Source organism: Plectropomus leopardus, chromosome 19 (assembly GCF_008729295.1).
Source record: "Plectropomus leopardus isolate mb chromosome 19, YSFRI_Pleo_2.0, whole genome shotgun sequence".
Classification (NCBI taxonomy): Eukaryota; Metazoa; Chordata; class Actinopteri; order Perciformes; family Serranidae; genus Plectropomus; species Plectropomus leopardus.
In genome coordinates this window covers 19,078,741-19,098,836 of record NC_056481.1, presented here as the reverse complement: position 1 = coordinate 19,098,836, position 20,096 = coordinate 19,078,741, and the positions used below count along the sequence as shown (strand labels likewise).

Genomic DNA, 20,096 nt, shown 5'->3' with positions numbered 1-20,096 from the left:
GCCAGATAATTTCTGTTCTTGATTCAACCCCTGGTGAGTTTGAATTTTCCGTTGTTTTTGCAATGCATTGCTGCATCCTTTTACGCTCATGAAGGAACGAGAGGCTCGTTAAAGCGAGAGATGTAAACATTAATGGCGTCGTCCCCAGCTGAGCTGTAATGTTAGCTAGCTCATGTGAGCGAGCAGTATCCCACTGTTAGAATATTACTGTTGCCATCTCTCATCCAGGAATTGGTGCACACTTCCCTCTGTGCAGTCATATGATTGGCAGTTGCGGTTTGGTAGAAAGAAACTAGTTCCTCCATGATTGTGTGATTTATCTTGAGTAACCGGGTCATGATTTTGATATTAGAAAGAAGACAGACATCTGTTTTAATTTGGGGTGAACTGACCCTTTAAAGTGGCTCCATACTTCCTGTAGGAGAATCAAAGCCTCAAAGTGTGGCCTAACTGCAATCATGAATAACACTGAGTAACCTGCTGCCTTCCCAGCAGCACAACATGCTGAGATTTACACATATACGTGTGTGTGTGTGTGTGTGTGTGTGTAGAACAGATGAGTCAGGTGGGACAGTGTGGACACAGCACGGACTCACTGCTGACCTCGGGACAGCCTGCCTCCTCAGCAGCTGAGTCAGGTCACAGTGTTTGAGGCGGCTCCGTCCTGCAGAGTCCAATGTGTGATCTTCGTATTCCAGCAGTGAGTGGAAGAGACTTAATGATGTGAAACTGAACTAAAACACGCCCGGTTCACGCTAAAAGCTCTGAGTGAGGTCTGCTGCAGGAGTGTGAGACGTCTAACTAGACGTGCAATTTTCAGTAACTGAGCCCTGAGTAAAAGAGCCCTCTCTGTGATTTAATGAACAAACACAGACATGTCGATGCTGAGTGTTTTTTAATCTCATAAGCGTATAGAATCTCTGTGTAACGTGATTGGTGCTGATATTGATCAGATTTGTGGGTGAAGCTGCAGCTGAGTGGATATTAACCGGCTGATCAATGACCTTCTGCAGCTCCTCTATCTCTGCTTCCTGCTTAACACGGCAGCATGTCGACCAATCTGGTAGAAGAGCTGCATAGACACATCTTAGGGCGGCGACACTCTATGCTTATGGACTGCAGGCCAAATGTGGATCCTGATAGGGTGCTGGGTGGCCCTCTAATCATTTTCTAATTCATAATAAAAAAAGTAATTCACACAGAGGTTTGTTTTGTACTTTTAGTATACATAATGTGTCAGAGTGCATAAAACAGCATCAAAATTGTGCTTGTTTATTAAAAAAAAAAAAAAAAGTACCTGTGGAGGATGTGGACGATCCCCCTCAGCCCCTGATAAAAGTCCTAGCTAAGCCCCTAATGTCCTAAATTCCTTGAGATGTGCATCAAATCTAGAAGTGTCCTGAAAATCTAGAGACATACTGAAATGCTAGAAAGGACCTAAAATGTTACAAACTCCCCCCAAATCCATAAAAAAAATGTCCTAAAACCCTGAAAACGTTTTAAAATTCTTGAAATGTCTTAAAAATCCTAAAAAATGTCCAAAAATCTGAGAAATGTCTGAGAAATCTCAAAAATATGCATAGGGCTTCTGTGACTGGCTCCTGGCAAACAAAGCAAGTATCCCTGTCTTAGGGTGCAGTGATGTGTGTGTGTGTGTGTGTGTGTGTGTGTGGTGTGTGTGTGTGTGTGTGTGTGTGTGTGTGTGTGTGTGTGTGTGTGAAGGTCAGACATGATTTCGTCCCGCAGGGGTTAGCAGCAGCCCTCTTTTATCTGAGTGCCCTCTCGGTGTAAATGGATCCTCACTAACACTCGGCGTCTCTTACTTGATGGATTTGATCCACTCCTCCTTCTCCTCCGGCGTCGGCGCTGATATCCTGTAAACCACGTGGTTGCCCTCGACGACGCGGCCGTCTGCCTCCGTCTTGCAGGCCTTGATCACCTGACCTTTGTGGTTGGGGTTGTACAGCTCGAAGCAGTTCTAGTGAGGAACAGAGTTGTTTTTTTGTGTCTGTGCATGAATGTAAAGAAACGAGGGCACGGTCAAAGAGACGGAGACGTTATCTGTCTTACAGGCTTCCTGGGTTCGTCCACCTCTCTGATACTGAGGTTCTCCAGAGGAATGATCCCACGAGGCTCTTTGTCCTGAAACACGGAGACACACTCGTCATCAACGCGTCACTCACTCACTCAGTGTCTGCATGGCTCTGAACTTCAGTGTTTTTCAACCTGGACCCTGTTTTTCACGTTTCTGTGTCTCAGTGACTGACAGGAACAACAGTTTGTGAAACTGGTCTGGTGTAGGGCAACGAGGCTGCAGCCGGCAGCAGCCGCTGCCTCACACTGTTCAGCGGTGGCTGCAGAGCTGCCGTGTTCAAGAGGAGCAACCATGTGGCGGTCTTGATGAGATCAGGATGTGTGGACAGTTAAATAATGCAGCAGCTTTGACCCTTTGAAGCCTGGGCAAAGTGGTGTGATTTCTTTCAAAAATATGAGCAATTAAAGAAGAAATGACCCCAAAATGTGCAATAAAGTATTAAAAAGTATAGATAAAATACCTGAAAATTAGTTTTAAAAAAACAAACAAGTAAAAGAAAGCAACCCCCCAGAAAATATGTTTAGAAATATAATAATTATGTAATGAAATTTAAATATGTAATTATGATAATTATAAATATTGTTTTTATTCTTCTTTCATTTTTTCCCCTACACATTTTCCCTATCTTTTTGAAAATAATTTTCCTAATCTACTAATTTCTTACAATTTGTGTAGCATTTCTTACCAAGTTGCTCATTGCCTTTTTGTCCCATGTTTCTGAAAGAAATCACACCAATTTGCTCAGTGAAGTGATGTAACTGCAGGTTTTAAAGGGTTAATCTGCAGCACAGCAGAGCTCAGTGATTGACTTTCTCTATGTTACAGAGTCTGACAGTGTCACAGTACAGATGAAGGAGGTGATAAAAGGACATGTGTAAGTTTTCATCGTGGTCACGTAAGGGACAGAAGACCGGAGAGAGACAACCCCTCCTTCCCCCGTCCTTTGTGTCTGCGGGGCCAGATGTGAGGGGGGGGGGGCTTGAGGAACAGCCTGGGGTCCTGCCTGTCATCTTCCTCCTAATGAGGGAGCACAGCGGGGGGGGGGCGCCCCAGGACAGCTGGATGTGTATCTGTGTGTGTGTGTGTGTGTGTGTGTGTGTGTGTGTGTGTGTGTGTGTGTGTACCCCGGCTGCAGCGTACTTATGCTTGTGTGTGTTTGGGGAGGATGTTGGGGTGACAGGCGTGAGGGCTGTAGCTTAGCAGGGCCAGATGTGTTTCCCATGATGCCACATGTTAATTGCTGGAATGAGGTTCATTTAGGTCAAAGGGCTGCAGCTGTTAGAGAGCAAAGACCTCTGTCTTTAACCCTGAGTCTGTGTGTGTGAATGTGTGTGTGTGTGTGTGTGTGTGTGTGATTACAAGTGTGTCCTTTATTTTTTTGTTTCCACAGTTCTTATAACCCTGCCACTCTTTATATTCTACAGTATTTATAGAGCCGTTAGCAGTTTCACACTTAGCTCACCAGACCGTCTACCACAACAAACCACAGAGAAGCTCAGACTACATCTTATACTTCATTCATTACTCCACTGTTACATTTACAGAGACAACAGTGTTTGGCTGCTGTATTAATGGTCTTAACCGCACACACAGAACCTTCAAGAACCACTTTTCTATTAATAATGTGCAGAGAGATGAATATTAGTCTGTCCAGCAGAAGAAACCACAGGTCTGTCTACTTACCGTGGTGTATTCAAAATAGTAGAGGCAGTTGTCGGTCAGGATGAACCAGCGTCTCTTCCACGTCTTCACTCGGCCGCCTGCGGACACAAACACCACAAACATTACAGTTCACACTGAACAGCTGACAGCGTGCATGCAGAGGCTGACCTCCAGCACCTCCAACATGTGATTATTATTATTATTATTATTTGTTATGTCGAGAATGTGATGACTGTTGCAGATTTACAACAAGTTAAACTGTTTTATTAAAGAGTTCAATATATGAATGTAGGTGTATGACAATATCTCCTTATAATAATAAAACACACAATGTGTCCATCTGTCTGCGTCCTCAGATCAGAGTAGATTATTGGGATTATTGGATTCTCTGTTCATTACACCATCAGTGATGCAGTTTGCCTCCAAATATAATCCCAAAAACATCATGTCAGTCTGCAACATGTGTGCACCATAGTAATACCATGTCTGCTGACTGTACAGAATGAAGCAGCCGTTACTGATGTTCTCAATATGTAATGTTCACTTGACCCACATTTTCACTCCTTATTGCCATGTACAGTCAACATCTATTTTTTATGAGAAATGTTTACTTCAGATGCATCATTTAGATGGAATGAGGATTTAAAATATAGTGTAAATAGTGTAGAGAGCAGATTATTACTGACACATGTTAAATTTCAGAACCTGACCTTTACTCTGATGCCGATTTGGTGATGCAGATTTATCAGCCGTTTGTTTTGGACACTAAATAAAATACAGTGTCACAGAGGTTAAAGATTTACATGAACAGGATAAAAAGTACTTTCCAGGAGTGTCATTTAGTCCAAGGCATATTTGTTGGTCGAGTGCAGAATTGATCTGATGGTGTGTTTGTGAATTTACATGCTGACCACGCTTAGAAAATGATTTTTTTTTTCTCACCTGTTGTTAGCAGTTAACAGTTTAGATCCGATTTAGAAAAATAGACCTCCTGAATGTTTTTTTTCCTCTTTTGCCTCTCAGAGCTTCCATACCAGCTGAGCTGACCAACAGAGGAGCTGTTCAGTGACCTTTCTTCTGAAATAAATCAGTCTAAATGAGTGTATTTTTTCAGACATGCTGTTGACTCTGGATGATGATGGATTCAGGCGCAGCAGCAGCAGCTCAGTCCTGGTTAATAATGAGTGCTTATGGAGCCTCAGAGCAGCAGTGTGTCATTTTGCAGCAGCAGCAGCTTTAAGTTGTCTTACTGATCAACGCGACAGCCAGAGAGCTTCATTCAAACTTCTCTCATTAAGCAGCGACTCCTCGGATGGAGCTAAAATTAGTCCGGAATTCACTAATGGGGAGAAACTGGACCTTAAATGAAGTGAAGGGTGCAGCTGGTTGGGGGGGGGGGGGTCTGTACAGGAAGTGTTTGGGAGGGGTTCCGAGGAACAAAGGGGTCTCCTCATGGCACGAGCAGCCACACAGCGGCAGCTTCAAATTCCTTCAAAGAGCAGACTGAAACAGCTCGATCACTGAAGCTGGAGATGAGTGTGTGTTGCAGGAGCTGTGCGACGCACAGGGCCGTCTCTGATGGGTGAAGAGCATCAGGTGACTTGATCAGCTGACCCGCCATTCACATCAGAGCAATGCACCTTAGATTCCAGAGCATGCAGCGGTTTATTTTGGATTCTCGCTGATTTTTTTTAGGGGTACTCATAAAAATGTTGTGAATGCAGCTTTGAAGACAAAAAGTACAAGCATGACTGTGTTTTAATGAGGTTTATGCGAAGGCTACTTGAATTAAAGGTTTGTGCTTTGTGTGTGCACCATCATGAGATGAGCCCTGTGCATCATCCAGCCTCCTCCACAGAGGAATTCAGCCAATCCCCATGCAGAATGATAGCTCGCTGAAATCACCCATTATCACCTCACCATGCTTTTCTTATGCGCCCAATAACAACTCCGATACAATCAGCCAATAAGCATGTTGAGCGGCCCATAATGTGTGATGAAGAGGAGGAAGCAGCGTTACCTACCTCCTGACACAGAGATCACAGAACAGAATGAGAGAGCACAACGAGAGGCTGGAGGGTTAGAGAGACCGACTGAGGGACAGAAAACACACAGAACCAGCACAGAAAATCACAGAAGAGAGCATGCTCTGAATATGAGACACAACCAAGAGGAGAGGACAGCAGATGAATGATGAGGACAGAAATCATTAAAAGGAGCATGCTTTAAAGGACAGGAGAGAATAAACCAAGAGGAGAGGACACCAGATGAATGATGAGGACAGAAAAAACCCTTTGCAGTAACCTCATCCATCATGAAGAGGGACAGGGTCCGAGCAAAAATGAGCCAGCAGGAGGCCTGAGTTAAAGTCAAATTTAGTGGTGCAATGCCACTAACGGATAGATATCTCCATCTTAGACCCTGAAATTTTGTCCATCTCCTCAAAAGTCAGCGCTATCACAACAGCATGCAGTTGGTTCAATGAACAATGCGTCTCCCCTTCCTCCGGCTGAAAAAGAGTGAAGCTAAAATATTGGATACGGCACTGCCATTTTGCTCTGGTGACATCATTTGGAGCCAGAGTCTGCGCAGTAGCGATTCAACATCGTCCAAACTCGTGACATGTTGCAGCTCTGTCAGTGGGCTTCTGTGTCTACATATTTCGAGTTAGGCTTCCCTCCGCGTTGGTTGTTACGTTCCAGGATGCAGCTACCATGATGTCAACAAATACTCATGGTGGGATGACGTGGCATGTGTTTGTGTTTAAGCAACAACAACACATGCAACAACAGAACGGATGGTTAGGCTCAGGCGACAAAGTCACAGATGGTTAGGATCAGGGAAAGGAGGCACATGGTTAGGTGTAGAAAAAAACATCACATTCAGACAGCAAGCAAACACTGGACTACCACATTAAAGTCCAGGTTTGTGGGACCAATCCACTTCCCCTCCCTCTCACCCTATATACGCCCGTATGCTCCTTATATTTCGTCGTTACCAGCTCGTCCTGATGTGTTTCAGGTGCATGTGAGAGGTGCGACAGGTGCATGGATTTTGCCGCCCAGCCATCCGTTGGTGTATAATAACTCCGCCCACTGTTCTTACCTCATGCCCTCCGAAGGTGTCCCATGCTCACACGAAAAGTGCCTTTTGGCGTGGCGTACTTACAGCATAAGCACTGACAGAGCGGAGCTATTGACAAGTTCCGAATGAAAACGGGCTGAGCGATCCCTTTAATATCAAGTTCCCACACATAAATCAGTCGTACTAATCGTTAGCAACGCTATTGAGTTTGAGCACACAGATTGGCTCACACAGCTGTCAGTCATGATGTCAACTCCCATTTTTATAGCATCAAATAACGAAATAAAACCAAACTTATTAGAAAAACAAGCGTTTGAACTAAAATCAGGGTGATAAGAACAACCCAAAATGACAAATGAGTTTTTTAGTTTGGCCCATCCACTAACATGGAGGGGGTGGGGCTTATGACCGGCACTGCGGCCAGCCACCAGGGGGCGATCCAGATGTTTTGGCTTCACATTATAGCTGTCATGTCGTCCATCATTATTACAACCTATGATTCAAAGTTAACCTGCACTGAACCCTTTGCAGTTCCCCTAACATTAAGTCTGTATATTTCATATATTTGAACACTATTATAAATGCTGGAGTAACTGGGATGATCAATAGGTTTAAAAGCTACATGCTAAGTATTTACAGGTGAAATTGGTGTTAGCATATTTCCTGTTAGTAAAAGTGTAGCATACTCGGACAAACAAAGACACAATCAGCTGTTTCGTTTCCCGTCAGCCGCCAGCCTCCTACATCATAAACAAGCGAAGTGCAACAACACAACACTCATCTGCAGGGACATAAAATGAAAATGATGAATCAACATAATAAAGGTTACTTACCGAGCTTTAGGAGCCAGCCTTCTCTGTCGGGGTTGAAGAACGTGTGCGTCAGGTCGTTCCCATCATCCTCTGGGATCTTAAAGGGCTCGTTTTTGATGCTTTCGTAGAGGTTCTGCAGTCAGGAGAGGAAAATTGTTCATCAGAGAGAGGAACAGTGGTATGGAGAAGAGAACAGTCAAACTTCTTAGAGACGAGTCCTCACCCTGAGTAGCTCTTCGGGCAGATCTCCTCCCTCGTTGATGCCTCTGTTCATGGAGATAAAGCGCTCCACGGGAGGCTTGTCTCTGACGTTAGGGTTATGGAGGCTGGTGTTCAGCATGATGATGGCGAAGGACAGCACGTAGCACGTATCTGAGAGAGACACGAAGGCAATCACGCGGGTTAGCACATAACCAGGGCTTAACTTGTGCAGGATCCTGCCGGAACAGGTATCTCTTCCCTTTTTCCAAAAGAGAAGTCAATGTAAAACATTTTAAATGATTTACTTAGATTGCTGCAATGTTATGCTCTTGAAATTAATAATGAAGTATTCTTTAGTTTTTTATTAAATCATTTAGTATATGCTGAAATAAGGTGATGTGTTTTAAGGGCCTATGCATGGTATAACATTTTCAGGTTTCATTACATACAATAGGATGTCATCAGCATATAGTGATATTTTGTGTTTCTGTTTCTTCTTCCATATATAGCAGCTTTTTATATTATTATTATAGAGAGCAAAGGGGATGGAGCTGAGCCATTTTTTATTTTATAATTTGTGCTGCATTTGAAAAATGTGTGTGAGTGTGTGTGAGTGTGTGTGTGTGTGAGGTATAAGTGAAAAACTCTACTGTGAGTGAATGTTCAGACAGACACGGGCCACTGGCTGCCTGTAAATGAATCATTCATTCTCGTCTGTCTATCTGTCTGTCAGCCTCATTCACTGACACACTTTGCTCCTGCGCTGCCTTTTGTCTGCTCACTAACACTCTCTCAGTACAGCGTGTAATGTGGGGCAGGAGGAGGTGCTAACTGAGAGATGAATGTCGGTGAAATCAAAAGAAAAATGAGCTGGATGAAGCTCAGAGAAAGATGGAGATTAAAGATCTTCCATCATTTCACATGTTTATGGGCTCGGTTCAGTTCACTTGGAGCGAAGCTGCTGTTCTGCTGCCACCAACACGTAAAACTCAGAGTATTCCCTCCTTACAGTCTAAAACAGCTGGTCTTGAATTATTAAGTAAGTGTTGTAGCTCTGTTTATCACCATGTAGAGCCTGTATCACTCAGGTTGACTCTTTGTGAATTATGGATGTCTCCTGTTTGATGCTGCTTGTTTCCTGTGACCTGGTGATGTGTAGTTAATCCTCTCTGAGCTTTACTTACAGTAACTCTGATGGCTTAATGACTGGAATGCATTAATGAAAACGGGCCACTGCTAAATGCACTGTGGACCCTCGGGGCAGCACTTCTGTTGGCACATCAGGCTCCACTGACAATCACTGCATCAGTGCATTGACTTTGGATTTCACACTCTGCTCTCATGTCCCTCCCTCCGGGTTCGTATGCAGTTTCCAAGAGATACGTGGAAAGATTAACTTAACTCATAATTTTTCAATTTTTTTTTTTAAACTGAAGCTCTTATTTGCATTGAGTCAGTTGTGACATTGACACGTGGCAACTCAGACTAAATAAAAACGAGGTAGTAGTCTTAACTCTTCAGAGCTTCAAGGACAAGCCCATTAATGGATTAGTCTATTGGCAGAATATTGATTGACAAGTATTTTCCATATCATTATAGTATTTTTCAAAAGTAAAACAGCTAAATGTTTGCTGGTTTCATGCTCCTTAAAAGTTTTATTTGTCATAAAAGTGAACAGCTCTGGATGTTTGGACTATTGGTTGGATAAGGACACATGCCATGTTTTCTGCACCTCAAATCCATTAATGTTAATAAAGCTGTGTGGAAATAGTGCCCAAAAGCGAGAGCCATTCTGTGGTAGCACGCAACTGTTCCCAAGTGCCCAAGTGGCTGCGCTCTGAGATAAACAAATTCCACATGTCTGCATGTCATGTAATGGGGAATCACAGACGACAGATATCTTCCTTTTCTTCGATAAATATCAGTCTCATAACACTTTATTGACAAAAACATTTAATTGATTAATCGAGAAAATCATTAGTTGCAGCCCTAAAATAGTTTGGTAAAGGTTGTAATAACTAAAATAGTGTATAATCTATGGATACAGTATCTAAGTTACAGATAATAAAAGTAAAGCAGTTGGAGTACAAACGCTAACTTGACCGAACTGACTAAAACATAAAATGTTCAATTGCATGCAAAAAGTACTGCAGTTTAATGGACACTGTGAGCGCAGCATGTGGATGAAATCATTAGACCAGCCTGTGGGGGGATTTTTGGGACACCTGGTTAACAATACGCTGCTGTGTATCTGACCTGTGGACTGGAAGACTCCGGGGTTACACTGGCAGTACCGCGACGCAAACGCCTCCATCATACGGTCGATTTTCTGAGCTTCACCTGGCAGACGGAAACTCCACAGAAACTGCCTAAAGCAGAGAGGAGAAGAGGGGGTTAAATCTGTGATGTCACAGTCAGGGGCCATGTGACATCGCTGATATATTTTTGTGTTAATGACTCTTCTGACCGTAACGCCTGAACCAGATTCAGGTCTGCAAACTCGTGAAGCTCCACAAATGCCTGCAGCACCCTGATGTTGAAGTCGTCCCTGGTGGTAGAAAAAAAAATACAGATGTTTAATATCTTAAACCCTTTGAAACCTAAATCGACATCAGTTTTCTTGTGCTGTTAAGATGCCTTTCACAAGCTATTTAACCCTCTGAAATTGGTTTGATTTCTTTGAAAAATACATGGTAAAATGTGACAAGAAAATGACCAAACTGGTTTTATTATAATTACCATATTTTTATATTTAAAATGATGTCACAGAAAAATGTGTACAATAAAAAAACAACAAAAAAAAAGAATAATCTTCTGCACTTTTTTTGGGTCCTTTTTGTAAGTTGTTTTTATTTTTTGCTTTTCTTTTTTGCTTATTTCAGGTCATTTTCTTTCTTTTTTACTTTTACTAATTTCTTGTTAATTTTTGGGCCATGTCTTGTGAAGTTGCACAATGCCCAGGTTTCAAAGGGTTAATCCAAAGTAGAGGAAGATAATAATAAGAAAACTAAGGGAAGACAGTTTGCAGACTATCTTCCTTCACCTGAACTCGTGTTTCTTAGCATTCCTGTCATATTTGTGCTGTTATTCATGGAGAGTGCTGAGCGTGAAGTCTGGAAGCAATTTAAACAGCTGGCTGATGCTGAGAGTTTCTGCACCCTGAGGGGGGACATGCTGCAGAAACCAAACCTACACAGACTGCTTTTTGACAGAGACTTGTTTGACCAATCAGAGGAAAAGTCAACAGCTGCTATGATCAGGTTTGTTGATCCTGATCCTGGAAAGATCCTGTGTTGTGTATTGTTCAAATGAAGCTGGGAATGTTTTGTGGACAGACTTAGTGGAAATGTTGAGGCGACAGAGTCTGTCTGCTCGCAGGAAACTCAAAACAGTGCTGGATTATGTGGGCGATGACTATAAGGTACTCTGCGCAGGCATCTGCTGCCACATCAAATGAATCCTGTCCTGTGGGGGTTTTATATACGAGTTTACTGCTATAGGTACATTTATTACAGAGAAACTAAAAAATGAAATTGCATCTATGTGTCTCAGAGTGATAACAGTGAGTGCGTTCGAGATGACAAACAGAACTGAACAATGAAAAAGGTCTGGTTCAAGAGTCATCTCCTCCATCTTCAACCATCTATTACTGCTTTCCCACCAAAATTGAGTCTTTCAAATTCCGCCAAAGCACTAAAAATAGGCAGCTTTCTCATTGCCAGTAGACCACAGCTGTGTACACGGCTCTCCAGCAGACTGGTGTGTCTGTGGGTTGTTTTGGTGTAGCCATTCGACCGGAGAACAGGTAAACCATAGACAGCAGCAGGGACAGAAGTCTTTGAAAACTTTACAGTGTTTACTTCTCTATATATATCTCCTCCTTATTCAGTCTGTCTTTCAAACTCAGAGCAGATTAATTTGGATCAATGTTTTAGCGCTGCTTATGTGGAAACAGAGGGTAATAAGTGATCTTTGTGAACTGGGCCTTTTTGGCAGTGAGACTTGTTTGCAGAGAAATGGGACAATTTTGCTGCAAATATGTGAATATATTACCTCATTTAGGTGCATGCATGGGAGCACTGTGATGGTGTTTGCTTGGCAGCACATTTCAGGGTGCATTTCGGTCTCTGGGGGTGTTTTTTTTGTCTTATTTGTGTTGCAAAGTCTTTTAGTAAATTTGCTTGTGAGTGTCGAGAACAGTGAGTGAGAAGAAATGATAACAGTTTGAACTGATTCTGGATTGAACTGTTGCTGTTGTTGTGTTTCATCATCTGAGGATGATAGGGAGTAAAATGGGCAGATGTAAGAAATCACAAAACACATTTGATTAGAATGACTTTACCGAGTTTTGATCCCTGAATGCTTCATACCGCATGTTTAACCCTTTGAAACCTGGGAAAATAGGCTTGATTTTTTATAAATAATGAAAAGAAGGCAATGAGCAACTTAAGGAGAAATCACCACAACATTAGCAAGAAACTAGTGAAAAAATTGGAATAATTCTCTGAAATAATGTCAAATATAACAACTATGACAATTATAAATACAGTTCAGTTTAAGAAATGTTTCCCTAAGTTTTTAAAAAATAATTTCCAAAATTACAAATTTCTTGCAAATTCCTGGGCATTTCTTGCCAGGGTGCTCAGTGTTAGTGAGCAGTTTAAGTACTTGCGAAAGGTTACTCAATGCAGCACAAGAAAAGTGATTTCAATCCAGGTTTCAAAGGGTTAACAGTTTAATGTCACCTTTGAGAACACCGTCCATCTCTTCCCCTCGTCTTCGTTATCCAGCAGTCTGACTGCAGACATGAGGGGCTGGATGGTCTTTTATTACCAGCTATAAGTCAGCGTGGGTGGACAGAGACGACGCACACACTGACTCAGAGACTCACGTTGGGAGGGGGCATCATGTTCTGCGTCATTAATCAATAAACCTCTCCCTCTAATCCCGGTGGGAGCATAAATCTCTAAATGTAAAAAGGACTCTGTCTCACCGCTCGCCCAGGTAGTCTCCGATGACGGTCTTGTTGAGGCCCTCGCCTTTGTAGAGGAACTGGGCGATGTCTTCGGGGGTGTTCTGGAGGAGGTCGTTCTCCAGCAGGAACTGGATTCCCTGCAGAGGAGTACGAGAAAACGTCAAGGTTTAATGGCTCACACAGGGTTCCTGCTCATTTTCAAAATTTCAAAACTTTTCCATAATTTTTCAAGGACTTACAATAAATATCTACTCAAGCATAATGTCAGCCAGCTGCCATACATGAAGGAAGAGGCAGAGCACGAGGATAAGATGAAGAAACGTGCGTGATGTTAAACAAAACGTCACAAATCAATTCACATTAGAGCGATGTAATGTCATTAGCTACAGAAATCAACTCTGTCTTTACTTCAAATTTGGTGGACGGTTATCCACGGAAAATTTTTCTAACAGTTTCATTACGCACCACAAAATCCCATGACTTTTCCAAAACCTTGCTCAGAGAAAAAAATCCTTCCTTTCAAGGCTCCAGCGACAGTGAATGAGATCCATCCTGCAGGATAGTTTTCAGTTTACACAGTTTGTACCTTTTTTGGGTCCATGTTGAACTTCTTCCTGCCCATGGCGATCTGTTTGTTTCTCTGGGAGGTTTTACTGCAACACAAAATTTAATCAGCTCACTTACACTTTATATTAATACTTTCAAATATTTCCAATATCTGTTATGATGTGTATTTGATCTCCCCTTTCACATGCCGATATATGTAAAAATAGCTGATAAATGTCATCAGTCTATCAGAGATGTAACCATGACGCTGCAGTGCGACACAGCTTCTAGACTTGAGTTACTGACCTTTCTCCGACACACGTCAGCTGCTCGATCTCCGTCATCACCTCTGCGATCTCAAACTTTAACCTCTGAGGAGGAAAACGGTGAGACAGAAACAGGATGAAGTATTTAGAAAGAAAAGCTTTGAGGCATGAAGAGAACTGCGACTGAACCGTACTGTCAGCAGAGGAACATGCTGCTCTCTTCGTGGGTCTGTTTGCATTATGACAACATGCAAATATACCTGCTGTATGAGGTAGATAGGCAAAAACAGTTAAATGGTCAGACACAAATAACTGGCAAGTGTTCATACTGTACTCCTGTGTCACATTAAAGGGGACCTGATCTGTTTAACCCTTTAAACCCTGAGAAGGTTGGCTTGATTTCTTTTGAAAACAGGGAAGAATGACCAAAAAACTATATTTATAATTATATATTTAAAATTATAGTAATTTTTTTTGTGGGTCATTTTCTTGACGTTGCCTTTTACCCATGTTTTTGAAAGAGATAAAGCCAATTTTCTCAGCTATCAAAGGGTTAACCTTTTTTTTGGTCATATATAACATAACAGTGTCAGATATTGATATCAAATCAAAGTACCAATGTGAGTTTAGAAAAACAGAAATTAGTTTCGAATAATGAGGCTGAAGTATGTGAAAGTACATCAGCTTGTCACAAATTTCTGAAATGCTACTTCAACTGATGACATTACACACTTTGCTAATAATAACCACTTGCTAAAGTCAAGTTAACGTGTCAAGCGGACGTTTGTGCCAAATTAGAGGAAACTCCCTCAAAGCCTTCATCAGATATTGTTTTAATGAAACTGAGAGTGCAAAGTCACAGCGAGATCAACCTTAAAACACCAAATTCTAAACAGCTCTTTGTTGAGTCCACTCCGATGCTATCGCCAACACAGAGCCATAAAATGTTACAATGCCCGGAGGCTTCAGCTGCAGAGATGCAGCTCACACATTTGTGTCGTATCTGCAGCACATATGCTCAAACACACACACACACCTCGATATCGTCCAGCAGCTCTCTCTTCCTGCGTCGGATGTTGGACAGCTCATCCCTCTCCTCCAGAGACAGATCCTCAGGAACTGAAACACATGATGGACAAAACATAGCAGACATTAATGTCACATCACTTTACCCCCTGAGCTCAGTGCAGCAGAGAGAGGAGCAGAAGTTCTGCAGGAGTTCACTGCTGACAGCTGATTCAGCTGCAGTTACACGTATCAAGAAGAAGCTGCCTGCTGGTCCTCATTAACCAGAGACAGAGAGGAGGCCATGGCTCTTAATTATTCCACTCCCTCTGTCTCCTCCTCCCTCGGGGTGAAATTCTATTAATAAAACCACTCCAGATTAAGTTTTCAGTCATTAAGAGTGAATCTGCTAATTTAACGCAGCAGCTGTGAGGGTTCAGAGCTGCGGGCAGAGAGAGGGGAGGATGACTCGCTCTCTGTTCAGTGTTTCCTCTCCCCTCCTCTTAACTTCTTCTCAATCTTATTTTTCTATCTTTTATCCCGCCCCCTCTCTCTCCAACACACACTGTATTATTTCTTCATCTTTCTGCAGCGATGTGGCTTCATTAAACCAGCTCAGAGGCAGAAAACACAAATCTCTGAACTGGAAAATGGCTCATCTCATATCACAGCTTTGTGTCGACACGTTGCCAGAGGAGAAACATAAAAAAAAAACCATTGCTTGTTATTTTGCTGGCAGACAGGAAGCTGCACCAATTAAACTTAAACAAGGTCAGTGGGCTCAACAGGAAGATCTTTGATTCAACAGCTTGTAAAAGAGTTTTGTTTCAGACGGCGTTCAACACCGAGGCAGAAGGTGATTCCCAACCTAGTTATGTAATCATGAAGCAGCATGATGGTGATGATGATGATGATGATGATGGTCAGGTAAACAGCTGAGGGGATTCCTCAGTGAAGCTGGGGGGGGTATGTACATGCATAATGAATGAGCAGATGGAAATTAAAATGTTGACCTCTAGCTGCAACTGAGAGCTCTGAAAAGTTTTTTTTTTTTTTTATTTATTTTATTTTTTTTACAAATCTTTATCCTCCTGCTAGAGGATTCCATGTTCCCTACACAACAACTTAAACACAGCAGACGTTCACACGATAGAAACCAGCCCTCAGGAAGTGTGCTGCGCTCTGGAGCCAATTTTACATTATGGCCAAATGTGGAATGACAACTTCCTGGTCCATCATGTGATGCCTTGCAGCTCAAAAAGACTTTTTTCTTTAAATTGACTTACATTGAAAGAGACTGATGCATTCAATCTGATAACTTTTGGAAATTCTAGAGGAGCCGCAAGATTAAATCATTTTATCCCCATTTAAGTTAGCGGCGTGCTAAAACAGAAGTTAGCAGCTCAGCCTTGTGCATCTGCTGTATGGACCCAAACATGAGGAAGATTCCAGTAAATTCATTCGTGGCAGTTGATCTTTCTTGAGTTTGCTTTTTTGTTAGGATCCCCAGAAGCACAGCTTTTCTTCTTGGGGTCAAAAATGGAGAACCCTGATATTGTGATCCTTTGTGAACATGTTGCTAATAGGAAGAAGTTTCAGCCCTTAATCGGTCATCAGCTCACGGAGAGACCGTCTGCAGGTTGAAACAACGATTACAATCTGGATTCATCACAAATCTAATGAAAAAAACAGACTGCTCACAAAAGCACGACCATCATCCTCCGGTCTAGCTCTCTCTGCCTGTAACATATATACTGTAATATATATATTACAGATCATAATGTAATGTATATTATAGGCTATGCTTTGATGTATGTCACATAAATCCCAGGCTGAGGTCTCTGCTCCAGCATATAATCTTGTTTAGTGTTCTGCAGAGGTGGTCCACCAATTATATGATTAACACCCCCCCTCTTCCCCTGTGACCCTCTGTGACTCATTCAGGAAATGAGTTTAGCGTCTTCAGCGAACACGGGGGGGGGGGGTTGGGGGCTCGCTGCCTCAACATTGACTCAAACATAACACAGCTACTCTTCAATGGTACTCCACTGAAATCGCTGATGGAGTGAGTCACTGTTTGGTAGTAAACAGTCGACCTGGGAGGGTCAGACCGGTGAGACGCTGAGTTCAGTTTATCTGAGAGAAAATGAACCTTCAGCAATGAAATGTGCTCTGTTAGCTGTCTGAAAACCGTGAAATATGACTATCCGTCTGCTTTCTTCTGTTTATTCATTATTTAATTTCTATTGTATTTACCTAATTTTATCTCAAGTTATTGATTTGTTTGTAAGATAGTGGCAGCAGAGCAGCAGCTTCTCCAGCACTCAGTGAATGATGACAGAGACCTGAGGACTTCATTTCATTCTTTTCATGTCCTGCATGGCTGGAATAAAATAACGGATCCTTGAATCCTTTATTTTTCAGGGAGATTTTGACTCTGTTGCGCCCTCTCTTGTATAGATCTCCGATCTGTAGCCATTTTATCTTTATTGTTGCCAAGGGAGTCCCAGCTAGCAATTTTTGGTTCTAAAAACATTCTGAGAATGGTACAGTGCAACCAATGCAACGTTTTAGTGACGTTTTCAGTGGCAAGTTTTCTTTTAGTTATATAGTTTTAGTTATAACATCAAAAAAATGTTAAAAATGTTTTGTATTTCTATTGTCAATATATCACATTACATTACATTTTCAGAAAAAAATAGTCTCAGTCCTCAACATGTTCTGAATGTTGCTTTTAAAATGTTCTTCCTTTGTTCTCATATAGCATTGCGGGAACATTTTATATCTGTCACCTCTCAACCTCACCAAAACATCCTCAGAATGTTGCCGTTATATAACATTACTTCTTAATCATTATTTAACCTTGTAGGGGCATTATTTGAAATGATAAACATCCTTAAAACATTCCTTGAACATTAGATTAAAATATTTCTTTCAAACACTATTGCAACTTGTAGGTAACGTTATCCGATGTTGTGGGAACGTTCCCTGCTAGCTGGGATGTCTCAACTGACATGTTTACCTGTCATGTACCAACCCATTTAAAAATCAATAAAAATTTGAATTCTAAAAAAAAGAAATGGCGAGAGCTCAGAGATGCAGCGTACAGAGCGATGGGTTGAGAGGGTCCAAAGGGTTTAAAGTCCAGAACAAGAGGCTCCATCATTTCCCCCCTAAAAACTAAATCTCTCCAAATCTACTTTGAGGAGTTAATCCCCTGCTGCTGCTGTTCACACCCAAATCTAACAACTGTCCCTGACCGCCCTCTGAAACCACCAACTGTGATTTACACTAATGCACAGACCCACAACTGTCTGCTCCCACCCTCACGACTCTCACCAGGTTTATTTCATATGTCACAGCCGTTTGTTTCAAAGAAACGAGGCCTTGAGAAGTGATTCAAGGACTCGCTCTGAGTGAAAAACCCACGCTTGCTTCACACACTGTCTGTGGTCTCAGTTTTCACAGAGTGGTTTGAGAGAGAGAGGATTTGTGTTTAAACTGGAGACTTTAGCGGCTGTGATGTCTCTTAAAGTGGATGAGCTTTAAAAACAGATAACCCTGTTACCCCGCTCTGCCCTGCAGCACACAGGGACACACGCACCGAGGGAAACATCCCCTAATCTGAAGCACACCAGCCCCAATCCCTCTAACAGGAATGCTCTGGGTCATACACACAGACAGACGAAGACATACTCTGCATTAAAGCCTGGGTCATACAAACACACAGACATGAGAACACACACACTGAGTCCAGCTGGCACTGATCCCGCACGGCGCTCTGTAAACCCGATAGTGTGTCAGACAGGAAGCGTGATGTATGAACGCATACAGATGTTGCTGCTGCCTTTAACCTACTTTGTCTCAGAGGTGACATGATGGGACAGTTTGTGCAGCAGAGACACAGAGCGGGAACTCTGGGACGCTGGCACAAAGGCCAATGAGAGGAGGCGAAGGAGGTCACGATGCAGAAGGTGAAAGGTCAGCGTGCACACAGGAGTCAATATGCGAAACACATGCTGCCATGTAGCAACGGACAGGAAGTGACACTGAAAACATCATTTTAAAAATTTTCATTTGTTACTTATTGATAAAACTTAAACAGTACTTTTCCATCACGTTTGTAATTTCCATACGGTGTTTTATTGTTACTCACTGAATATGTCAACTTACCATCACACAACTGTTCGTATGATATCTAACAAATAAACCCTCCCTACTAATGCCGTCATCGTGTTAAACCAAACCTTGCTGATCACATGCAAGTGCCCATGGGAGCTGTAGTTTGTTTAATGGTCATTGCTCTTTGATTTTGCAAGTGCTGCGACAGATGGTCTATATCTTGGAAAATGGAAATTTGATTTTTCAGAGAGACAGTTGAAAGAAGAGCTGAGTGAGAGATTTCGCTGATATACAGAAGCCGGTTGGTGGAGTACATCATGAGGAATGTTTTGTTTATTATGCAAACTGTTTAAGTTTCTGCGTTTCAGCCGTGATGCCTACAGCTCCTAATAATTCAGTTTCTCTTTGTGATTTCAATTTGATTCAAACTGCTGATGCTGCTGAAAAAGCATTTTATTTTCAGAATTGTGTCATCTGCAGATTATTTATTGTTTGGTCCACAGAATACCAGAAAGTTGTCAGAGTCTGCTGTGTCCTGAGGCCTTCAGACTTTAGGAAAGATTGAACTGAGTGTATCAGACTTATTTGAGCTGCCTGTATTAGTGAGGCCGTCTGCGTTTTCACTTGGTTGGTTTATTATTAAGAAGATTGTGTTTTTTTGGTTTCAGTTTGCTGAGTTTTGCCCAGCTACACACCTGTCCTCATCAGCCTCATTAGTCCTTCAGTTTCTTCCAGCCAATCAGCTCCCTGCCTGCTCTTCTTCTTCATCACCTTTATTCCCCTCACCTGAGCTTCTCTGCCCTTTTTTTCCAGCTGCACTTCATCCCCTCATCAGTCTGGTTTGTATTTAAGTCCTGGTTTTCAGTTCAGTTAATTTGGTTGTGAGCTCTTCATTTTGCTGTTTCCCTGCTCTGACCTGGAATAAAAAAGTGATCTAAAGATATTAAAATTACATTCAAGTCTTATACAGAAACATAGCAAATCCTCACAGCTGGCCAGCAGAAAACTAAAAAATATGTATATTTGATTCTCAAAATAAATTTTTGTTCTGTTGATCAAAAATTTGATGAACTGACGAGTCATTTCAGTGTTTCACAGGGCAGAGAGACAGAAGAGGGTCAGACCAAATCTGAAAACAGGAGCTAATGTGTTTGCTGAGTCATTATTGTGTTAAATCAATGCGGTATAAAGCAAAACTGTGAAACATCAGAGACTTTTCCTGCACATTATGAGGTAGAAGACTTCCTTCAACTGTTAGTGTTGTAGTGTTGGTACAGTGATGCAGCCTGTTCAGTACTAACATCAGTATCATCAGTGCTACTGGTTGC

At 42.1% G+C, this 20,096-nt stretch overlaps 1 protein-coding gene across 1 annotated transcript in view; it reads right to left on the bottom strand.

Moving 5' to 3' along the window:
* cyth3a (cytohesin 3a) overlaps positions 1-20,096 on the bottom strand; it is a 31,851-nt gene that overhangs the window by 2,700 nt on the left and 9,055 nt on the right. The window contains exons 2-12 of the mRNA XM_042508262.1: positions 14,678-14,760; positions 13,682-13,746; positions 13,416-13,482; positions 12,848-12,966; positions 10,322-10,402; positions 10,111-10,223; positions 7,877-8,025; positions 7,675-7,786; positions 3,779-3,855; positions 2,071-2,142; positions 1,824-1,978 (exon numbers count right to left, since the gene is read on the bottom strand). Coding sequence (XP_042364196.1) covers positions 1,824-1,978; positions 2,071-2,142; positions 3,779-3,855; positions 7,675-7,786; positions 7,877-8,025; positions 10,111-10,223; positions 10,322-10,402; positions 12,848-12,966; positions 13,416-13,482; positions 13,682-13,746; positions 14,678-14,760 — 1,093 coding nt within the window. The remainder of the gene's footprint in view (positions 1-1,823; positions 1,979-2,070; positions 2,143-3,778; positions 3,856-7,674; positions 7,787-7,876; positions 8,026-10,110; positions 10,224-10,321; positions 10,403-12,847; positions 12,967-13,415; positions 13,483-13,681; positions 13,747-14,677; positions 14,761-20,096) is intronic.